The 23915-nt window shown below is 41.3% G+C and overlaps 1 protein-coding gene across 4 annotated transcripts in view; it reads left to right on the top strand.

The window, feature by feature from the left end:
* The window catches only part of LOC311224878 (solute carrier family 35 member F5-like), a 55830-nt gene that overhangs the window by 12214 nt on the left and 19701 nt on the right, over window positions 1-23915 (top strand). For all 4 annotated transcript variants that reach the window (XM_084310016.1, XM_084310015.1, XM_084310014.1 and 1 more), the window contains 9 exons: window positions 468-530; window positions 3113-3191; window positions 5879-6069; window positions 8767-8848; window positions 9594-9681; window positions 12210-12274; window positions 12830-12934; window positions 15483-15642; window positions 18528-18618. In XM_084310016.1, the coding sequence (XP_084166142.1) occupies window positions 468-530; window positions 3113-3191; window positions 5879-6069; window positions 8767-8848; window positions 9594-9681; window positions 12210-12274; window positions 12830-12934; window positions 15483-15642; window positions 18528-18618 (924 nt within the window). The remainder of the gene's footprint in view (window positions 1-467; window positions 531-3112; window positions 3192-5878; window positions 6070-8766; window positions 8849-9593; window positions 9682-12209; window positions 12275-12829; window positions 12935-15482; window positions 15643-18527; window positions 18619-23915) is intronic.

Below are 23915 nucleotides of genomic sequence, written 5' to 3'. Positions count from 1 at the left end.
AAATGACTGCTTTCGGAGGGGTCGATTTTGGTCGACTTTTAGTATGTTATTTAGCACGCCCAATACTACCAGAATCCATTGAAAAACCTTTTGTATCAATTTTTTTGGGGTTAAACCATATATTGACTCGCCTAAAGGTCCCTGGATGAATAATGAATACAAATATCGAAAAAAAGGAAAAACGATCAAATAACGAGTATACTCGTTGTTGGCGCTAAAATCCTGAAACTTCCATTTAAGAACAACAGGGGATATGAAATGGGGTTGAGTTTAAAATAAATAAAAGTTAAAAGTTCATCTAATGGAGGTCGACAGACCATATTGTTTTTGGATTAGAATAAATAAATTGAGGAATTTTAGCCTGAGTGTCGCCACATCTTCCTACAATTTAAAAAAAATTATAATACACTTCCTGAATGAACGTAAACTGCCCCTAACCTTGGTTTGAATTGCCTCTGTTTTTGCAGTTTTCAGATGCTGAAGCGTACTTTGCCCCCTGCACCACTGACACCAGGATCAACAACTCTCTGGTAAGTATGTCACTGCAACATCCTTCGATCTGTTTGTTGTCACTGGCAGTTTAATGCATGTTCCTGTGAATGCCATACACGTGGAAGGCAGGGATGCACCAATATCAACACTGGTATCGCATACTGGGCCAAAATCAGGCAAAGGTCGGGATCATCCTATATTTTCCCAATACTAAAATATGATACCTAGAGACACATGCAAGCCATTAGATATGTAATGGAGAAAAATATCATCATATCACCTCTTATACAATTGAACAGTTCTAGTTTAGTCTCTCTCTTTCTCTCTCTCTCTTACACACTCACTCCATACCATATGAACTTTGGCTCCCCATCAAATCCCCAAATCCCTCATTCATTCATTCACCCTCCTGCTCACTTACAAATCCCTCCACGCTCTGGCACCTCAGTACTTCACTGACCTCCTCCACCCCTACACTCAGTCACGGTCCCTGCAATCCACAGACACTGGTCAGCTCTCCATTCCCCGAACCAGACTGCGGACCTTTGGGGACAGAGCTTTCAGTGTGGAAGCTCCCACCCCCTGGAACTCTCTCCCCTGTAGAACGCCCCAACTCTGGACTCATTCAAAAAACTCCTTAAAACCCACCTCTTTAACTTGGCCTTTAACCCCTAATTTCCCACTTTGTATGTTGTGTCTGTCCACTATGTTTGTTACTTTTGTTTGTTTTTTCCCCCTATGTAAAGCGACCTTGGGTCTTATGAAAGTCGCTATATAAAACTAAATTATTATTATTATTATTATTATTATTATTATTATTATTATTATTAGTATTATTATTATTATTATTATTATTATTATTATTATTATTATTATTATTATTATTATTATTATTATTATTGTTATTATTATTACCTATGTCAATGTACTCATAACTTCCTCAATCTATAGTCTATCCATATACAGTAACATTATATGATAGCACTATACATGTCCCTAGGCCTAACAAAAAAAATAGTTTGGTTCCAGTTGCCGACCGACCCTGCTGATTTATGTGTGACCCAAATATATTTTATGAGTTTATACATTTTTCTTTTATTTTTTTTTATAAATATTATAATTATTTTTACAATGCAGTTTAATTAAATCTTAGTAAAAAAGTGCAGTCCATGTCAAGAATGAGAATATATAAAAAGCAAGTATTTCACAATATTTGCACAGCTCTCTGATGTCGGGATATTTAGTGAGTAGTATTTAGGGGTGGCATTTTTAATACTACTACCTTTGTACATTGTACTCTTGTAGTACAGTGTCTTTGTATTTTAACCACATTCCGTATAAAAGCAACAATATATGGATATTAAACATGCTGGCAGAGTACATGCATCCATGTTGTCGTGAAAAATAAAATAAAATTAAAAGATTCCCTATCCATAGTTGCAGTGGAAAATAATAATAATAATAATAATAATAATAATAATAATAATAATAAAATAAAATAAATTCCCTACCTACCCACTAACTGACAACCAACAGGAACCAAACAATTTGTTTGTTAGGCCCTAGTATATCTGTGTGTGTTTGGGTGTCTGTATATATATATATATATATATATATATATATATATATATATATATATATATATATATACCTACACTGTATACATGTATCTGTATATATAGCCACACCTACTCTTATTACCAGCTAGTATGGTTTACTCTATAGTGTATTCATACTTGTACCACTGTATATAATAATACTGTACATATATTAGCTTAACATCTACTTTGTACCTTTGTCATATATACTCCATATATTGACATGTTCTACTGTATACTGCTATGCACTTGACTGCTACTTTGCACTTTGGTTAGATGCCAACTTCATTTCATTGTACTCTGTACTTGTACTTGTGCAAGGACAATACATGTAATCTAATCAAATTATGACTACAAGCAAATGGTCCAAGTCTATACTGTCCCGTAAAAGTAATGGAATCAGTTTGGTACTCTGTATTGAACTATACTTAAAGGGACACTCCAACATGTTGGGAAATACACGTATTTGCCATCTTCCCCAGAGTCCGACAAGAACATTGATATCGATTGAATCTCTGTGTCAGGTTTGGAGTCATTGGAAGTTGTATTTCTTCACATTTCACAGAGCTAGGCTACCTGCTCCCTACTGCTTCCAGTCCTTATGCTAAGCTAGTCTAGCTTCTCCCTACTGCGTCCAGTCCTTGTGTTAAGCTAGGCTAGCATGCACCCGGACATCTCTCTGTGGCTAGTGGACACACAGAGATGAAATATTTAAAATAAAAGAATATTATATATTACGAAAAATAAATAAAGGTAAACACTGGAAAAGCATGATATTACTGTTCCACTGGTGGCCTGTACAAGATCCAGTAATAAGACACAGATTAATTCAATCTTTGTTGATATATTTCTCATAAATCAACACATGCCAACCAGTTGTTTTGCACATAGCAACCATTGTCTCTTGCATTGCCATGTACAAAACAACGGTTGCTATGTTACGGGCAGCCATGTTGGAAGACTGAAAACTACACAAATTAAGGGTCCCATTGCAAACGGACGTCTTGTCTCTGTTCCTGCAGAGTGAGCCGCTGTATGTGCCCGTGAAGTTCCAGGATGTGCCCACTGACCACTCGCACTCTGTCAGCGACTGTGAATCCGGTGAGTACTTGATTTTAGGAACATTTGAAATTTACTCCACACAGCGCACACAAAGTAGATTTCAGTGAGCCTCAGTCAGCTTGTACAGACAGGTGTGTGACTTTGCATTAGTTTTGTGCCTAACCGGCCGGAACTAGTATAAGGATTCTCAGCATGGATTGTGCTGTGAAAGGACTCTGTCAATCAATCGATAATATGCTACGAATTAACAAGTTGTTGATACTGTATCCCTTGGCTGTATGCTCTATGTCACTTCGACACCACATTATGCTCGGATCACAGTCTAGTAGGAAACCGGGCTAGGGTTCCAAAAATCTGAACTATCTCTTTAATTTGCACTAAGTAGAATTTTGGATCATTTGGAATTAGGACCATGTGAATGTTGGCTCAAAGGAACAAGGACTTTATTCCATGTAATTGATATGGTTGAGTCTACACAGCCCTCATATTACGTGATGGATCATCTTAGTTAGTACATCAATAAATTACACATGTAGTTTAATTAAAATGGGCTTAAACACTTTAACAGCAGAGTAGTAAAGGCATTACTACTACTTATTAGATGTATAAAAAAATCTTGTGCATTTGACAGATTACATACAGGCACTGGCAAAAGTAATTGGGACAGTTTGAAAAATGGATTTTCTTTATGGATGAAATCATGAATTTAGCATTTTTGGTAACAAAAAAATTAAAGAGTCCAGCTGACATTTGACAACTGGCAACCCATTGAGGTGTATTGCTATTCATTGAAGCAGTGTTTTGGCCTCGTCAGAAAATGTCAAAGGAAGATATCAACATAACATATGCTGTTTGGTATACACCTTTATCATCCTTAAAGTACCAGGAGAACATCTATTTATAGCGTAGGTGGCCTGCAGTGGCAATCAAACCCCCTAACACTAACAACTAAGGCCCTGGTAGTGTTAGGGGCCAAGGCCCTGGTAGTGTTACATTTAGATTTTGTAATTTAGCTGACACTTTTATCCAAAGCGACTTACAACAGGTCAGCAGGAAGGGTACAACTCTTTCAGCTAAGTAACAATGTTCATCAAACATTGTTGAGACTTGGGCGCAACAGTCTTGAGTGCATATTAGTAGAGACATAGTATAGTAGCTAGTAATATAGGCAAGGCAGATTATTTAGTGGAAAAGAGCATGATAGTAAAAGACAGTACAAAGGTTAGTTTCCCCCCCTTCATTTCAGATATTGATTGAAGAAGTGTGTTTTAAGTTGATGGTGAAAGATTAGTTGGGTTTTGCGGCTGTCCTAACTGTGGTGGGAAGTGTTAGGGGCCAAGGCCCTGGTAGTGGTGGGTCACTAACTTTATGAAGGTTATTGTAAGCAACCGAATATTAAATTGACTTAATAAATTGTCTCCCAGTACCAGTGTTTAGTTGAGCTGAAATGAAAGGGGCGACAGGCTGAAACAACTGTACTATGGCGCCGTTGTGTCACTCAAATAGTCATCTAGGCCTTGAACAGCAGGTGGCACTGGTGAGCTATGAACATCTTGCCACATGATGAGCGCTTGGAAGGGAAAGCTGTGTAGAAACCGCTGAATGTCCTTTCCTGACCCCGGCTCTTAATGCTCTATAGTCTATACCATCATTAATAAGGAATGAAAGTATTACCCTCTCCTTTGCCCAGGCTGTGCTTGTGGGACAATTTACCATATTCACACGGTGGCCATTTTGCTCTTACATCATGCTCTGGTTGAGATTCCTGGGATCCCAACCTGAGCATGACATAAGAGAACAGAAAAAGGCCAAAAGTGTTACCAATAACTTTTATATTCGGGATTTGTCAGTAAGTCATACAGATTGTGATAACCCAGACATTGTTTAAGTAAAAACCACCACAAACATAATTATAATTATAATAATTATCTTTGGTCACGAGATCTTCGTCTGGCATACCGTGAAGATCTGGTTTGAAACAACCACAATCAACCCTGAAAGTCAACATTTAGTTTGAAAAAACATCACTTGCAACAAAAAATTACAGGGGAGCAACGGAGAACACAGTTAGTAAATTAATGTAATCTCTGGCAGTGTGGCTACATGAGTAGAGCTCCGACTCGCGATCAGAAGATCACCGCTTCCAACCCCGGCCAATGCCCTTGTCGGAAAGTGATATTGTTGTCCAGCAGGGGGCACTCTGTCCTCTGGACCTGGCAGTAACAATGCCCCTGTCGGTGATAGGGACACTGTACTGCTGCGAGTTCCATCATTCAGATGAGACGTTAAACCGAGGTCCCGACTGAATTCAGAACCCAGGGCACCTATCGCAGAGTTGGGGGTTCCCAGACCTTCCTGGCCAAATTCCTAATCAGGTCTCTGACATCAAGGCCACCTAATCATCCCTCCTTAATTGGCTGATATCATTCCCTGTCTCCTGAGCCTTAGTGTGACGTGTGCCTGGTGCCAGTGTATGGCAGCCATTGAGCCTGTGTAGCCCAAGGTTGGGTGCTACACAGTGGCGGTCAAGGAGGCAATTTCTACCCTACATTGTAAAGTGCTTTGAGTGTCTAGAAAGGCGCTATATAAATGCAATCATCATCATCATCATTTTATGTCTAGGCATTGAAGTGAACCTCTTTTCCTCCCTCCCTCCCTTCCTTCCTTCCTTCCTCCCTCCCTCCCTCCCTCCCTCCCTCTCCATCTCCTTCTCTCCCTGCAAGCAGCCTCTAGAAAGCAGCGGGTGCGTTTCAGTAACATCATGGAGGTGCGTCAGCTGCCGTCCACTCAGGCCCTGGAGGCCAAGCTGTCCCGCATGTCCTACCCCGCCGCCAAGGACCATGAGTCCATGCTCCGCACCGTGGGCAAGCTGACCGTTACAGACGTGGCCAAAATCAGCTTCTTCTTCTGCTTCGTGGTGAGTTAGGAGGCCGGTTGGCCAATGTCGGACCAGTGTCTGTTTGTATAGGTTGGCAGGTGTGATGATTCTTTTTATCTTTAATTCTGCCTTGTTTTACTGAAATGTTAATGGAAGTGACAAGTGTTTTGTAAACGGATAGTAATGGGGCACATCACCAAAAAACAATGCAGATTTATTTCACACACGCATCCAAAAACGCTAGTTCCAAAAACACTTTATGTGCACATTCCTTTTTTTTTATCTACTTTTTCTCCCCCTTTTTTCTGTATTTTTCTCCCATCCCATTTTTTTTTTTATCCACTTTTCTCCTTATTTTTCAAAATCTTCTCCCATCCCAATTTCGTATTTCCAATTCTCCCCTCCCATGTCTTGAACGTTGCTCGACTATGCCTCCCACTGGTTGGTCATAGGGAGCATAGAAGCCTTGCATCACGTGTCCCCTCCGGTACACGAGGAGGCAGCCTGTCGCATCTTTTCACCAGACAGCACAGACTCTCAGTGGCGAGGTGTAATGCATGGGAGGCTCACACTACCCCCGCTACTTCCTGTCTCTGCTGTGCAGGCATCCCCCAACCGACCTGTAGGAGTCGCTGTCCACAACGTCCAATCCACACCCATCGACTTCCACCCGCTACCTCTGCCAATTGAGATAGTATGACGACTGGCCCAAGCTGGAGGCAATGCTGACACCCGGATTCGAGACCGGAGTCTCTTGCATTGGTGATGAGCGCAATCTCCGCTGCGCCATCCAGCCGCCTCTCATCCCAATTTTGTCGTTATGCCAATTCCCTTCCTTCCCTTCCTGGTCGTTGCGCGCATTTGCCCCCCACTTGCCGGTCTAGGGAGGGTTGATAGATACTATCACATGTCCCCTCCGATACATGTGGAGTCAGCCAGCCGCTTCTTTTCACCCGACAGCGAGGACTCTCACTGGGGGAGTGTAATGCGTCGGAGGCTCACACTACTTCCCCCAGTTCCCTCCCTCGCTGAGCAGGCGCCCCGACCGACCTGTAGGAGTCGCTGTTTACAACGACCAGGATACATACCCCACCGGCTTCCCACCCTCTAACACTGCCAATTATGTATGGACGACCGACCAAGCCGGAGGTACCGCTGACAGCTGGATTCGATACCAGTGTCTCTGCGGTGGTAGGCAGGCGCTTAGTCCGCTGCGCTACCCAGCCGCCCTGCACACATTCCTTTAGTTTGACAGTTATTTTGAGTAAATTTGTTTGAATATGGCCACCTGTCATCCTTGTGTTGTGTTAATTACAGCTCAATGAAATGATAAGGTAGCAGTCCCTATAAGACAAGGTATTGCTATCTTTGCTAACAAAAAGATTAATCTGAGAGATGCCGCTGCACACACTGACCTGAATATCTAGGGGAATACCAGATATACCACAGAGACCGCCAACCCTCACGTGTATGGGAGATAACAGGAAGGAGTTGAATCCTGTAATCATAACAGCCGTACAACACGCGTGTTTCATTTGAACTCATTCAGCGCCAGGGGTTGCTGTTTAACTTCTGGGTAGAACGCCATTGCTGTAAGTCAATGGGGAGACTGCGAAACTTGCAAGTGCTTAAAATATATGTCAGTGAGTTGCTTCTGGTCAACATGCAAGAAACAGATTGTTTTTTCATCCGTACATTTCCGTTTTATACCGTTTTGAATATGAGTATAGTTTGGGTGATTCTAGTAATCCCAGGAAAAGACGCGATAATAGCCCTTTAGTGAAATCCAGTAATCACGTTGTCATTTTTCGCCTGATTATCGAATCTTCCTGAAATCAACGCTAGATTATCGTTATTATCCTTCCTCATGCACCCAAGATTGGATATATAGTATCCTTACCTTGTCTCTGATGTATTGCAAAAAGATTCATCCAATTACTGATCGCCATTCCAAATATTGATCGCGTTTATTGATCGAACGTTATATGTCCAAAAGGCATAATCCATGCTGCTCTGAGTCTCCCCAAACTCGGTGTTATAACGTTAGTCATGCCGGAGTAGGAAAACCTGGACCGGACTTCTTAGATCACTGCACAGCCCAAGGGGGAGGGATTTCAATGATGTGCAATACTGGCTGGAAGGCGTAGGCGGCGGTATTTGCCCTTTGCGAGCTCAGACCCATTCCCAATGATAACATCAGGCTGGTGGATGGATGAAAAATGAATGGATATAGCTAATAAAAGAAATAACGATTAAAACCCGAGATTTCTCGTGATTGGCGCTCAACGCATGGCGAGTTAACCCGACTTTTTCCGTGATTGCCGTTGAATGAGTTAATACCATTTCTATCCCATCCTTTCCACCCTCTCTCTTATCCGTGTGTTTGGCTGACTTCGCTCCTTTCAACATCACGTCTTGTTTGATAGATGTTACTCAAACTCATTGCGTGCCAGCTGGCCCCACGGTACACACTCTGAAGAGTTTTTTTGAGTGACGTTTTTTTTAGGAGGGCGTTCACAGGGAAAGTAGTGGGAAATGACATTATGCATGCAGAGAGCGGCCAAAGCCATTTATCTGGCGAACCTCCCACCCTGTAAACACGTCTTCACTTCGCCTCCCAGGCTCATCCCTCGCATTAGCAACTATAGCAACAACCTCTGGGAGACGACAGACGCACGGCGTCTCAAACCCCCTCTCTTTTTTCTTTCTGTTTTCCTACTCTCGCCTCCCTCACAGTGGTTCCTGGCCAACCTCTCCTACCAAGAGGCCCTGTCGGATACGCAGGTGGCGATAGTGAACATCCTGTCGTCCACTTCAGGTGAGGAGCCGAACACTGTCCAGAGTTCAAGTGACCACAGTCGGGGGAATAGTTTGAAAAGGCAGCACACTGTCTGTTTTCTTGTGTAGCAACTTTCATAATCTTATCATGACTATACAGGTTTGTTTTACTTCCGTGTGCTAACAATGTAACATCTTACAGCTTCAAAATATAGTTAACGGCCCAATCCGTGATACAAACGTAAACAAATGGAAAGCCCCAGTTTTAGAAATAAAAGATAGGAATGGAATCATATTCTCATTCTCTACTTTATTTACTTAGTTTTTGATACAATGACTAGCATCAGAAAACAAGGAAATATGAGTATTATATTCTGATTCACAATCATCTACAAATCAAACTTGTCAAGGAGCTGTATATGAATGTGAAGCTACAATCTATATGGTCAAATAAAAACGGGGCCTTTAAACGTCATGTTTATCTGTCGCTCACTCCTTGTACCGAAAGCTAGTCAGTCAGTATCTTCAAGATAAGTTCATTAAAACATAAACAACCAGCAGTGTGGTGACAGAGTTTCAACAGATTAGGGATTACTGAACCCTTTACATCTTAGGGATTACAAATCAAAATGACAGGTTAGGGATTGAATAGAAAAGAGAACGGGTTAGCTTATTCTCTCCTAACTTTTGGATCACGGTTATAAAATTCAGTATTACATACTGGCCATTTGCTCTTCCCGTACTTTGCAGCCATGCCTCTCACTGTCTCACCTGTCCCTCTTCAGGTTTGTTCACTCTCATCCTGGCGGCCATATTTCCCAGCAACAGCAGTGACCGCTTCACCCTCTCCAAACTCTTAGCCGTGGCTCTCAGGTAAATGACGGTCCAAATCAGAAACGTTTTATTTGCAGATGAATTATGTACAGGAGTTTGTCTCTCGTGTCAATGGCGCAAAGAAACATAGACAACTTCCACATTTCCACAGTCCCAAGAGACAGACACACCATGCACAGTGGACCTATCTCAGACAAAGTTTGGCCAAGGCAAGCGACAGTTGTGATTGGAGGATCAAGAAAAGAGGGCAGGGCTTGTGATAGGTCAATTGCGGTACAACAGGCCCTCACACATCGGTACAGTGCACAGAGACAACAACAAACATAAGACCGTTAACTGTATGTATCACTCTCCATACTTTTAGTTCTACATGTAGCATGTACATAGGTTGCAACTATGGAGGGAGGTGAGTGCACATAGAGTAAACACACTTCAGTACGTACGCTACTAGGAAGCAAGCAACACTTGCATGCCAAATGTTTCCCAGGACTCATTGTAATCTAATTTGAAGTGGAAATTAGTTTGATGGTGTACATCTAAATTCCATTTGTGTATTTAGCTTGAGGCCCAAGGTTGCTGCATTGGGACTTTACTTAAACGGAAAACCTGCTTGTTAGCAGCCCTCATTGAAGCCAATGGTTACTGCAAGCCTCAAGTTGGCTTGGTATCTCGCTGGCTTGTTGGTTTGTAGTTTGATATGCCAAACATGTTGAATATAAAGGAGGATGATGACACATCACTGCTGTGCAGATGGAGATGGAATTTGGAAACGATGGTATTTCCTATTTTTAACAGTAGCCGTTAGATGGGTGCTGTCGCAGATGCTCTGAGATACAGTAGCTGAACAAGTCTCAACCGAAACTGATTTTCACTGAATCCACATGTCGGGAAGAATTGTCAGTTCACTGTCAAGAAGGCTCGGAACAGAACGGTCCGTTACACAGTGTACTTCAATGTGTACGAGCCATATATTCTGTCCAACCCTCTACATCTCCCATAGGTGTGAATGGAAGTAGCACCTGCTCTAGTCTCCTAAGGCGGGAGGGTGGTGAGCCTTGCCAATGCCTTCTGAAACCCACTTGACGTTTCCCAGGAAATGATAGTGCGTTGTGTCATCCCGCTTTATGAAAGGTCTCTGGCCATACCCTTGCTTCAATGTGAATGGCTAACAGTGTTAACAAGACATATCTTGGTTATCTGAAGTCCCATGGTAAAAACGTTATCCTCGTGGAGTAGCGTGTGCACATCAGCCAGACTGAGAAGACAGGGACGAGGGACACTGGATTACATTTCCCCAATACATCATATTTAAAGGAACACGCCAACATTTTGGGAAATTAACTTACCGTCTTCTCCAGAGAGAGACAAGAAGATAGATACCAGTTTCCTCTTTGTGTGTTCAGTAGAAAGCTATCTGGCTGCATGAAAGCTAACCGGCACTGTCCACTTCCATTCATTGTGCTAAGCTAGTCTAACGTGCAGCCAGATAGCTTTCTACTGAACACACAGAGGAAACTGGTATCTATCTTCTTGTCTCTCTCTGGAGAAGACGGTAAGCTAATTTCCCAAAATGTGGTGTGTTCCTTTAACATGTATCATGTCATCTAATATGTATAATTTCAACCTGACAGGGACTTCATTGTGACAAGTAGAGGAGTATATACAGACAAAAGGTCAATGATGTCACATTGCCATCACTGACATCGTCATTGATCTTTTGCCTATATACTGTATATACACACATCTGTTTGTCATGCAAGTTATTTCCTTGATGACCTGTTGGGTTGAAATTATAGGTATTAAAGTATTGGGAGCTGTAATCCAGTGAGGGTTTTCCTTTCCCTCTATCCTGCATCCTGCCTAAGAGGTTCACAATATTCTGAAGTAGTTTGTTTTGTATCGATATATATCACAATATCTACTAGTATTGAGAGTCACCGGTTAGATAATCCGGATGGGTTTCATCATATTGGACAGAATGGTAGAGGGGAAGTGTGATACAATATCAAACCAAAGATGTGTTTTCAATGGACCGCCCGCACTCTTTTCTTGATCCTCCAATCGCAGCTGTTGCCTCCCTCGGACAAACAAACAACAGTTTTATGAGAAGTGACAACATGATATCAGAAACGGATGATATACGATAAATATCCATATATTACCCAGAGGCCTAGTGCACACTGCTACTCTCCTGGGGAAGTGTTTTGTAATCCAGTGTGTGGATATTCCTTTGCCTCCCATCTTTGAAAAACCTGTACCCATATTGTGACTGATGCCATGCAAGGACATGCAATGCCATAGAGGCATTAGTACTGGTATCATCGCATGGATTGAACTGCATGCCACACCTTTGAGCCGCCACTAGAGCCGGCAGAGTGAGTGAGTGAGTGAGGTTGTGATGTTGTTTGTCTATGATGTGCTTCGTATCTAAAAATGAAAACACTAAAATGTAGGCTGTCAATGTGTCTTTTTTGTGTGAAATGACCATTTTCACTGACTGACAGTTCCTCTGGTATTACTGTACCGACTGTGATGGTTTCTCTGGTGTGTTTCTATGTCTTCCTCAGCATGGGAGGAGTAGCTCTCGTCAGCCTCTCCAGCATGGACACCCCAGACGGGAAAGGCACCATCGGTAACTATGGAAACCCAAGAGGTTCAAGATAAACACCTGTCACACTTGGCTGCCATCCTTTTACTGAATGTCATGTTTGCTAGACTGGCTTCTAAAAGCACCCTTGTGTGGGGATTTAGAGAGAGAGAGAGATAGAATTACTTATATTCAAATAAAGAGGGTTAAGACTAATATATACTCATGAATGTCTTTTATTTGTGAGCTAGGAATTTGCAATGATAGCTTTTGACTTCAGTGCTGTTCCATAATGGTTTTTAAGGTTTTTGTTTTATTTGTCACATATAAGGTACATTATAGTGAAATGCTTGTTTCTGTATGACCCTCCTGGGATTATGCTTCATACAGTAAAGGAGTAAAAGACCAAACACTATACAAAATATACAACATACAAGACTAAAATGTACTAAATAAGAATAAATAGATAAAATACGGTGTAGTGTTTTAAAGTGAATATGTTGAGTAAATTCAACTTTTTATTTTCTGATGGTGAATAGATTTAGTTTTTCAACAAGCTTAAATATATAAGTTCTGAATGGAAAGTCTTTGTTCCTGCAGGTTCTCTATGGTCATTGGCAGGGGCTGCGCTGTACGCTGTCTACATCGTCATGATCAAGAGGAAGGTGGACCGGGAGGATAAGCTGGACATCCCCATGTTCTTTGGTAAGCAGACGGTCATGAACCTCTCTAAATAAACATTAACCCTTTCACTGCCACACTACAAAGCGTTAACGGCGCTTAACCGTCTGTATTGTGGTAGTGAAAGGATAACCGTCTGTAGTGTGGTAGTCGAAGGTTAACCGTCTGTAGTGTGGTAGTGAAAGGTTAACCTTCTGTAGTGAAAGGTTAACCGTCTGTAGTGTGGTAGTAAAAGGTTAACCATCTGTAGTGTGGTAGTAAAACGTTAACCGTCTGTAGTGTGGTAGTAAAAGGTTAACCGTCTGTAGTGTTGTAGTCAAACGTTAACCGTCTGTAGTGTGGTAGTCAAAGGTTAACCATCTGTAGTGTGGTAGTCAAAGGTTAACCGTCTGTAGTGTGGTAGTCAAAGGTTAACCGTCTGTAGTGTGGTAGTCAAAGGTTAACCGTCTGTAGTGTGGTAGTCAAAGGTTAATTACCTATCTTTGTGAAAGTGGCTTCTCAGCTCTGGTCCAGCTGAAGACTTCTTAGCTTAACATAACAGACCTACAGTAAGTTTGGGGGAACTAATGGGATAACTGGGGTTGCAACAAAAGTGCAACTAGGGCTAAAGACACAATGAAATAAAATAATAATAATAATAAATAATATATCCTTCTTAGCAGACTTCTTAGCTTAACATCCCAGGGAACTAATGGGATAACTGGGGATGTTGTTTGCTCCTGACAAGAGTCTCAAAGTCTGGGGTGATGGTAGACAAAGCAACTCTGAGGTCATGCTCAATGTCCAATCTGTTCCTCTGCTTTGTCTTCAGCTGGACCAGAGCTGAGAAGCCACTTTCACAAAGATAGGTAGTGCAAAAAAGAAAAAAATTATAATTTATTTTTTTGTTTTTTTTTATATAATTTTTTTCCGATTAGTCGACTAATCGAAAAATATAATCGACAGATTAGTCGACTACCAAAATAATCGTTAGTTGCAGCCCTAGTCTGTAGTGATGTAGTCAAATGTTAACCGTCTGTAGTGTGGTAGTCAAAGGTTAACCGTCTGTAGTGTGGTAGTGAAAGGTTAACCTTCTGTAGTGTGGTAGTGAAATGGTTAACCGTCTGTAGTGTTGTAGTCAAACGTTAACTGTCTGTAGTGTGGTAGTCAAAGGTTAATCGTCTGTAGTGTGGTAGTAAAAGGTTAACCGTCTGTAGTGTGGTAGTGAAAGGTTAACCTTCTGTAGTGTGGTAGTGAAAGGGTTAACCGTCTCTAGTGTGGTAGTCAAAGGTTAATCGTCTGTAGTGTGGTAGTAAAAGGTTAACCTTCTGTAGTGAAAGATTAACCGTCTGGAGTGTTGTAGTCAAACGTTAACTGTCTGTAGTGTGGTAGTCAAAGGTTAATCGTCTGTAGTGTGGTAGTAAAAGGTTAACCTTCTGTAGTGAAAGATTAACCGTCTGTAGTGTAGTGTAGTGTGTGTGTGCGCATGTGCGTGTGTGTGTGTGTGTGAGAATGAAGGACAATTGCTTGCTGTGTGAGAGCGAGAGAGAGATAATTAAGTACATTTGCTGAAATACAGTTGTTCTTAATTTTCTCACTTGCTATGTGAGAATGTTAGTTATTATGTTCTCAATGCCCCTTGCATTGTATGAGTTGTGTGGAAGAGTTTGCTAGTTCTAGTGCTACCCCTTTGTACATTGTGGCTGTGTCTGACAAAAGTTAACAATAAATAATGCTATTAGGAATACATTTGCCTCCTGCGTGAACTGTGCATAGCTGAATAGACTGTATTTTAACGTCGGTCATATGGTGGTACTTGGAGAGCCAGCTACGTTCTCAGGTGGTACTTGGTGTAAAAAGGTTGAGAACCACTGGACCATAGACCAATCAATTTGAAGCACAAGGGCATGTTTACATGTGTGCACTCTGTTTGTGTTCTATGTCAGCCATGTGCTCGTGGTGTGCTTGAGCGTCCTCGTACAGGCACCGGAAAGACACACTACACAATTTCCGGGGACCGACTTTCAATTTCCTGTGCTTTATCTGAAATTTCATGAACTAGTTGTCAGAAACTTGGACCTTTAACCTAAAGACTTCTGGAGGTGTCATGGGCCCAATTTAAGTATCAAGTACCCACTTGATAACCTCAATGATTTCCCTGCACCATCTCTTCTCCAAACTGGGTTTGTGCGTATGTGTTCACCCAAGTTGAACAGCACAAGGGGGTACCTGCATCACACCTGTATGTTGGTGAATAGAATACACATCGCCTTGTTGCTCTGGTAAGTAAATTGAACACATCTGTCAAGATTCACATTATTTAAATCACACCTTGTAATTTAGGGACCAATAAAATAGATTTTCAACAGTTATGCTGAATACCACACCACTTGAATTAGGGATCCACTGATACCTCTTTCTCACTGCTGGTACTGATTTTGACACACACACACACACACACACACACACACACACACACACACACACACACACACACACACACACACACACACACACACACAGACACAGAGACAGACAGACATCTATTTATTTATATACATATGTAGTATGTGAGACTGGCTGTGTTTCTCAGGGTTTGTGGGTCTGTTCAACCTGCTGCTGCTGTGGCCTGGCTTCCTCCTGCTCCACTACACGGGCTTCGAGGCCTTCGAGCTCCCGAGTCAGCTGGTGTGGACCTACATCCTCATCAACGGCCTCATTGGAACCGTGCTGTCAGAGTTCCTCTGGCTCTGGTGAGTCCCACGCAGCCCCCACCTTTATTACAAAACTCAATGATTTCATTATGCTTGGTTCTTCTTTGTTGTTCATTTTGTAGGCAACATTTCTGAGTACTTATTCTAAAGGTACCTACTGGGCACGGTTGATTTGCCTTCAGTACTTTTGAACCCTTGTGTGGTGTTGAGTTGAGTTTATTTTATCTCGAACGATCAACCATATAAAAACACAATACAAATGATAAACTAAAGAAATTAATTTAAAATGAAATCTTACATTCTTCATTAAATGATAAACAAATGAGTTTGAGAAGGAGCAGAAGGAAGCAAATGCTTATCTAGTCCTTTTCTAGCCCCTTTCTCACAATATCATACATAAACAAAATCTCTTACAAACCTAAAATAACAAACAAAATAAACATTAAACATTAACCCTTTCACTGCTACACTACAAAGGGTTAACGTTTGGGTCAGTGGGACACGTTTTCAATGTTTACTAAAAGAGTAACCTGAGAATCATTGGGCCTGGCTCACTTTATGTGAAGAATATGTAAAATAACACATTTTCATTGAGTGCACACTGTGCAGCCCCCCCTACACATTATATAATTTATATTACATATGTAGTGTGGTGTTCGGGTCCACTAGACCCAAAAGTGTGTACATTGTAGGTGAAAACAAGTAAATATGGTAAGAATTAAACAACGGTTCACAGTGTACCTTAATTTTCTACCTGTTTCAGTTATATTTCAGTTATAAAAAAAAGTATTTTAAAATGAATTGTTGTGGCTTTATTGTTTTAAAATCCCAATAATGTTGTGGCTCCACCAGACCAAAGAGGTTTTACCTTGTTCAATTGTTGCACTTTTTCCTGAGTCACTTTTTGTAAAGGGCTGACTCCTATTAGTCGATTAGTCGACTAATCGGTCGAAAGGAGCCGTAGTCGACTGCCAACCTCTTAGTCGAGAAAAAAAAAAATAATAATAATAATAAAAAAAACAAATGTCATTCTTTCCAAAAGAAAAGAGGCCTAGAAGCGTGGCTAACGCTAATGGCATGCATACCATAGGCTGACTGTCTACGAAAACAGGCACAGAGGCACTGAAAGAGGATTTCACCCATCTAGTGAACACACTAGACTAGACAAATATCAAGATGTATCCATCAGTGGACCAATTGCATGCTTTTGCAGAGGACAAGAAGCCTTCAGTCGACTCCTTCAGACATTAAGCACCCCCCACAGCCCAAATGGAATGATAAAAAAAATATATAAATCCCCCCCCCCCCCCCCCCGACAAATAGTCAACTAACGGCACATTTTCACCAATCATAGTCGACTATCCAAATCCTTAGTCGGGGACAGCCCTTTGAATGTAAATGCATTTACTGAGTTAAATCTTTTAACTTATAAATAACAAGCTGGCTACCAGCCAAGTGGTTTGTAACAATGACAGATTCACCAGCTATAGGCATAATTGAACTGCTTTTGGCTGGTGTTAATTCAATTTCATCAGGTTTTAAAGCTTGTGCTTATTACAGAAAGCAGGCATCTACAAAGAAGATCAGTGTTTTATCACAGTCTCCTATACAGTACATTCACATAACGGCAGCACTGTGGCACAGTGGTTTGCACTGTTGCCCCACAGCAGGAAGGTCCTGGGTTTCAAACCCCAGCAGGGGGCCTTTCTGGGTGGAGTTTGCATGTTCTCCCACGTGTTTGCGTGGGTTTCCTCCCACACCATAAAAATACATGCATACTAGGTATATACTCCTGCCATTGTCCTTGAACTGGAGTTGCTCCCCGGGGGGCTGCACTGGGTGGCTGCATGCAGAGACCAAATTTCCCCAAGGGGATTCATAAAATTTCTTCTTCTTCTTCTTCTTCTTCTTCTTCTTCTTCTTCTTCTTCTTCTTCTTCTTCTTCTTCTTCTTCTTCTTCTTCTTCTTCTTCTTCTTCTTCTTCTTCTTCTTCTTCTTCTTCTTCTTCTTCTTCTTCTTCTTCTTCTTCTTCTTCTTCTTCTTCTTCTTCGAAACACATCGGCAATCAGTTGAAATGTGTTCACACTGAAATGTCAGTGTGAAAAACGTATTTATTCATGAATTCCTTGGATTGACTGTTTATATGTTTATTTGTTGCACAGTTTCAGTGTGAAACCCATTCTAACCCCAACAAGAAGCGTTTTTTCTTTATATAAAGTAGGGATGCACCGATCCGACTTTTTCAGTCCCGATACCGATACCTGGGCTTTTGGTATCGGCCGATACAGAGTCAATTCAATTAATAAACTGTATGCCTCAATGTGTGGAAGAGACTGGGATCATTATTATGTGCAAGGCAACATCAGGCTTGACTTAAAACATTACTTTCCTAACTTAGTGAAACAAAATGTAACAAATGAACACATAGATATAAATGTACTGAATTGTTATTTATTATTCAAATTAAATAACAAAAAATAAATATATATATAAAACAAATTATAATCATTTAAATTGTCTCCGATACCCGATCTAGCTATTTTATCATATCGGGGCCGATATCCAATATCACTATCGGATCGGTGCATCCCTAATATAAAGCATGGTTGCCAGTCTGTAAGTCTGATTTATCATCTTGACAGCGGCGACACGCTAGAGTCTCACAGTGCTTTGACTTTACCACTGACCCTCCCTGCGTTCCGTCACATCTATTTCATTCGCTTGCCATTTTTTCTCCTTCTCCTATCCATCTCCCCAAGAAGTGCTGGAGGGAAGCGGTCCTTTTAATGCGGATAATGTTTCCCGGGGATGTTATTGATGACTCTCTCTCTCGCTCTCTCTTCCTCTCTCTCTTTCTCTCTTTCTCTCTCTCTCGCTCTCTATCTTTTCTCTCTCTCGCTCCCTCTCTCCCTCTCTCTCCTTAGGGGTTGCTTCCTCACCTCGTCACTAATAGGCACTCTGGCACTGAGTCTCACCATCCCTCTTTCCATCCTGGCAGATATTTGCATGCAGAAGGTGAGTCTCACACGCAGCCGCACGACTTTACGACGGGGAAAGTACGCCCTTCTTCTTTCATTGGAGTGGAAAATTAGATGGGAGACATGGCCCTCTTGAGTTGTTTGAAAATGTAGATTGGCTCTTAACACATTCCCTTCCATTACTTATATCCATCAATATAGCCAGTCTGCCACCACTGTAAGCCTATGGAGATGTTCACCTTCTTTGCAGGGCTATAACCTTTTAAATTGTATTGCTAAATTGACATTACTATGGCCCATTCAACATCGATTATCTATCGTTCAGGATGTAGGAACGTTATACTTTTTCATTCATACATTCATACAAAAATACCGTCTAGAATATAAGTATGTTTTTATCGTTTTCTGCAGTAATTCCTAGAACATGAGTTATAGGCCTAAACGCATATATAGATTATCGATTGGCGTGTCTTCCCAATACACGCTATATTAAAAGATTCAACTGTATATGATCCGTATACGTTATGCGTCATCATGCGCGTAGGAAAGGGGGGGGGGGGTCGTTTATAATTCCGTGATCGTCAGTAAATGCTTTATGTAGTATGGGTGATATATTGATCAGATGGTTTGCAGTGAAATTAATAAACAATTGGGCTGAAAATAACGTTAGCGTCCTCTTACCGTGCGTCAAAGAGACTGGCGGTGAAATATCCCAAGTATAGGATGTCGATCACCTAGGTCCATTTCCGGTTTGTATGTCGCAATAAATGCCGAAATCATATCGATTATTAAGTTTATAAAGCGATCGATATGTACTATAGTGTCTGTCGGGAGCCTTGCAACAATGTCTGACGGCCGGATGAATTTAATCGACGCACACCTCCCACTTCCTGTTGTTCGAGTGTAACTCGCCCGACCATCCACCAGGCGGCGGTATTGAGCCGTCGTTGTATTGAGCCGTAGGGTCCAGCTGCAGCGTCGGAGGTGTATATATGAATTATGAATGCCAGGGGCGAAAAAATGAAATATTGATCTCAATATCGCTGTACAGCGTGGTCTGGCGGTCAAAGCATGGCGGGCAATAACGTGTTACAGCGTGGATGGCGGTGGATGTGTTAACTCATTCAGCGCCAGGGATTAGCCGGGTCCCGTTGTAGCTAGGGCTGTACTGAATGTAATTTTTTAACATTCGAAGCTTTAAAAAAAAAAGATTTGTTAAAAAAATTAAATAAAAAATGTGTTTCTTTATCCTCAAACTAAATCCTCAATTTGAATAAAGTGATTAATCTGATTAAATTAGTATTTTTATTTTATTAAATCAACTTTCTTTAACACTTTGAATGCCCAACCCGAGTTTTCTCGGGTTTACCCCCCGCGGGTTGAATGCCCATAACGAGAATATAATTTTTTTCTCGTACATTTTCTTTTATTAGCGATCTGAATTCATATTTCATCAACCGAGTCTACTGTTGGTAAATCAGCCACCCCAGGCGCTCTGATGTGAAAAAAGCGCCCCCTATCGTCTCCCAGATGGTAATTCACCCTTTTGGATTGGACTCAATGAAAATGCATGGGGGAAAAAAAACCCGGACTCCACATTTTACTTCTCACGCATGTAACCGGGGGGCCGATCAGTTTCATGTTGGACCCTCAACAGTGTATACGCTGTTTTACAGTATACGCGTGGGATCAATAAAGGGATCGATTTTTGGAATGATCGATCAGGAATTGGAATAATCCATTTGGATACCATCTGATCTCAGGTAAGGAATCTATTTTACCAGTATTAGGATAATCAGACCTTTTTTCACGGAGATATAAGCTTTCACCCTATATGTGATATGGCTGTTTTGACTGTGCGAGTGATCAGGAAATAAGAGAATCGATTTACAGCTTGCGGCACCAGCGTGCATACGTACACATATACTATCGATAATCTAGAGCGTTTATTTGAAAACGATTCATAAATAGGATGAACAATGACAACGTTCTAGAATATTACAGTACATCAGCGTTTATCAGGGATTCTTTTTTTTTCTTCTTGAAAATGAGGGCTTTTCAAAATGCTATAAAACGGAAATTAACCCATAAAAAAACAATCCGCTTCGACAATGTTGACTGGAAATGGGTCATTGATAATGCGACAGGCAGATTAGACACATAGCCATAATTTAAAACATAGATTAGGCGATATTAACGTTAACATTGAAGTGGTTGCTGGGCATTCAAGGGGGTAAAAAGGAAAACACGGCCGGCTCTGAAAGTGTTAATGAATATAACTCATCAGTTTCGTCAACATAAATAATCCAATAAGGGCACTGTTGGTACAAAAGTGATGTCTTATAGTATAATATTATAATATTAGTGTAGCCTAAACTTTATCTGCAACTGTGAAGAAACCCCCATTGGTTTAAACAGATTGAATAGACATACAAAAAATATAAAAAAAAAATAAATATATATATATATATATATATATTCTTTTTTATTCGAATGTTGATTTAGAATTCGAATGTCAACATTATGATCGAAGCTTCGAAGCATTCGGTACAGCCCTAGTTGTAGCTATGCCACGCTTTAAAGATAGGAGTGCATCACCTTGTTTGTAGAGCTACTATCTATATTCTATATTATAGCTATGGAGACAATACTATAGTCATTTGACACTGACTTTCTTCCGTCGAACATGCAAAAAAGTGATAATTTGGTGGTGAATATAAGTATAGTTTAGGAGTATTCCGGGATAATTCATGAAACGCTGAGTTATAGAGCGCTACGTGTATTCTACTATAAGCGGTGGCGTTTCTTGCCTGGACATGCTACTATTTCCAAATTGAATGTATATAATAGGTATTATGTTTCATCATGAATGCATGAAATGGGGGGGGGGTAGTTTTTTATGCTTTGATGGCCAGTAACGGCATTCGAGTTGAACGCTACAGAAGCCGATCAGCTGGATCGATATGAAAACATTGTTGGATCAAGCTGAAATTGACGTCAGATAGTCCTTACCTCTGGTCGGGGGTATTCCAAAAAGAATATTCCAATTGTCTGATCGCGATTTCCAGTATTGGTGTCCATCTGGTCCCGGACAGAATTTGGCACAACCTATGGATCGAGTGTGCCAGATGCGTTTCGAAGTGGTCGGATGAAGCGATTCGCTCGGCTCCGTCTAAATATAGCGCCCGGAGACATTTGAGTGTAACACATGGTCTGGAACAAGGTTTACTGCACTCTCGATACTGCCACCTGGCAGGATCTGGCCGGTACTGCACCCTCAGGGTGCCAGTATGCCTTTAACGGCAACATACAGGTCCGTGACATTGAATAGAATATTAAAATCGACCAAAACGGACCAAATAACGTATATATACGTGGTTGGCGTTCAACGGTTGTCGGCCAAACACGTATATAAACGTTGTTGGCGGGGAATGAGTTAAGAGTCTTGGAAAGAGCTGGAGTTTGTTTTGCATAGTTTCACATTTGAATAAATTACCTTGCTGGGTTAAGGTTGAGATATTACTGGGTTGTGTGTGTGCAGATTTTGAGGTGTGAGATGATGTCCTCAAAGTTTTTGGAAAGTTCTGTAAGCTGTTTCTTGTCTTTGGAAAAAGTTGGGGATTCGTCTGCAAACATAATCTTCCCAAGAGTTGGTGTTTGGCTTCTAGACGTCTTCACCTTCAGTGGGAGAGACCAGAGCAAAGTGTGTGTGCTAAAAAATGAGCAGGTTTAGTTTTAGCATTAGGCCCTTTACGACACGCTGGGAACGTACAGGTGCAGCCATCTCCCGCTGTGCACCTGATTTACTCCTATGCAAATGAGGGCCGTCACAGGTTTGCTCATTAGAATTCCTGAGATGCCTGGGCCCTCATTCATCAACGTGACGTAGAAAATGTTCTATTTCCATACTTAAGCACAGAATTTAGAATATGTGCACGCACAAAAAAAACGGGATTTATCACACGTGCGTACACACGTCCTACGCACACCTGTCTTGATAAATATGACTTTGATCCTACGTTTGAGCTCGTGCACTGTTTTAAGTATTTGCATACCAGAACCGCCCCGATTAACCATATACGGTAATGGAATACCCCCATGAAATGTGGAAAAATGGACTAAGCCGAGGGAAGCGTGTTATGTGACAGGCTGACAGACGTGTACACGTACGGTGATGTCGGATATGATATCTATTAACCATTGCTGCCTGGTCAGCGCAAACACTAATAAAGACCGTGCTGGAATATGACTGCCTTTTCCCGTTTTGTTTGATTAATACCCAGGGATTAAAGTTCTCCTCAATTTTAAGATAAAAAAAAAAGAAAAAAGATAAGATTAAGATATCATACTCTGACAGCATGCCTATGATCAACAAAAACGCGAACTTGAATCCCATCATCATATTTACATAGTCTGTCCACTATCTTTATTACTTTGTTATCCCCCCCCCCATCTATGTAAAGCGACCTTGCATGGGTCTCTCTTGAAAGGCGCTATGTAAAATGAAGCTATTATTATTATTATTGTTGTTGTTATTATTATCATGTCTGTGTGCTGAGCTCAGTGAAGTTTCAACGGAGCGAGGTAATCTATTCTAATCAACAAATTGAAGTAGAAAGCATTCCGTTGTGGCCAATCTTATTTGGAAACATGACACAAAATAATAGTATGTCGCTTTTTATTTGAAACAATATTTAATGGCGTTTGGAGGTGGGTGTTCTGCTTCTGCCCCCCGTGCCAAACAAGCAAGCCAACCTCTTGTTCCCGCATGAGCCCGTTATAATTACACTACTGTCGCTATTTTACAATGAACTATAATGAATTACGGGTCATACAGAAGTTGAACACGCCAGTGTTGGAAGTAATGCACGGAAGCTTATTTCCGCGTTGAAACTAATGCAGAACTGAGGAGCGCTTATGCCGTAGTAACGATGTTCTACCACTGGGCGTCAGCTACGCATGCTCCGAGCTGTGCGTAAATATAAGCACGAAGTCGAGTTCAAGTTGAAATTGATGAATCCCACACTTTGCTTAGAAATGGTCGTACGCACAGGTTAAGCACATATCTGTGCGTAAGTCATGTTGATGAATGAGGGCCCTGGATTGTGCCTGGAATGTGCCTCAGTAACAGTCTGCCCGTACAAGACAAGAGTGCGGAGGTGGACGTTGATTTTTTGAATTATGACAGTAATTTGATGAAGCTGTTTACATGCGCAGTGGAAAGGAATGATTGGAGGACCACTGATGCATGTCTGACAGATGTTTAAGAGGGAAACTAAGCAGACGAGTGGGTAGAACACATCAGTTTCAGTGTAGAGTAAGAGCATCTCTCCG

Source organism: Notolepis coatsorum, assembly GCF_963971535.1.
Source record: "Notolepis coatsorum genome assembly, chromosome: 3".
NCBI lineage: Eukaryota > Metazoa > Chordata > Actinopteri > Aulopiformes > Paralepididae > Notolepis > Notolepis coatsorum.
This window is presented reverse-complemented; position numbering and strand designations above follow the sequence as displayed.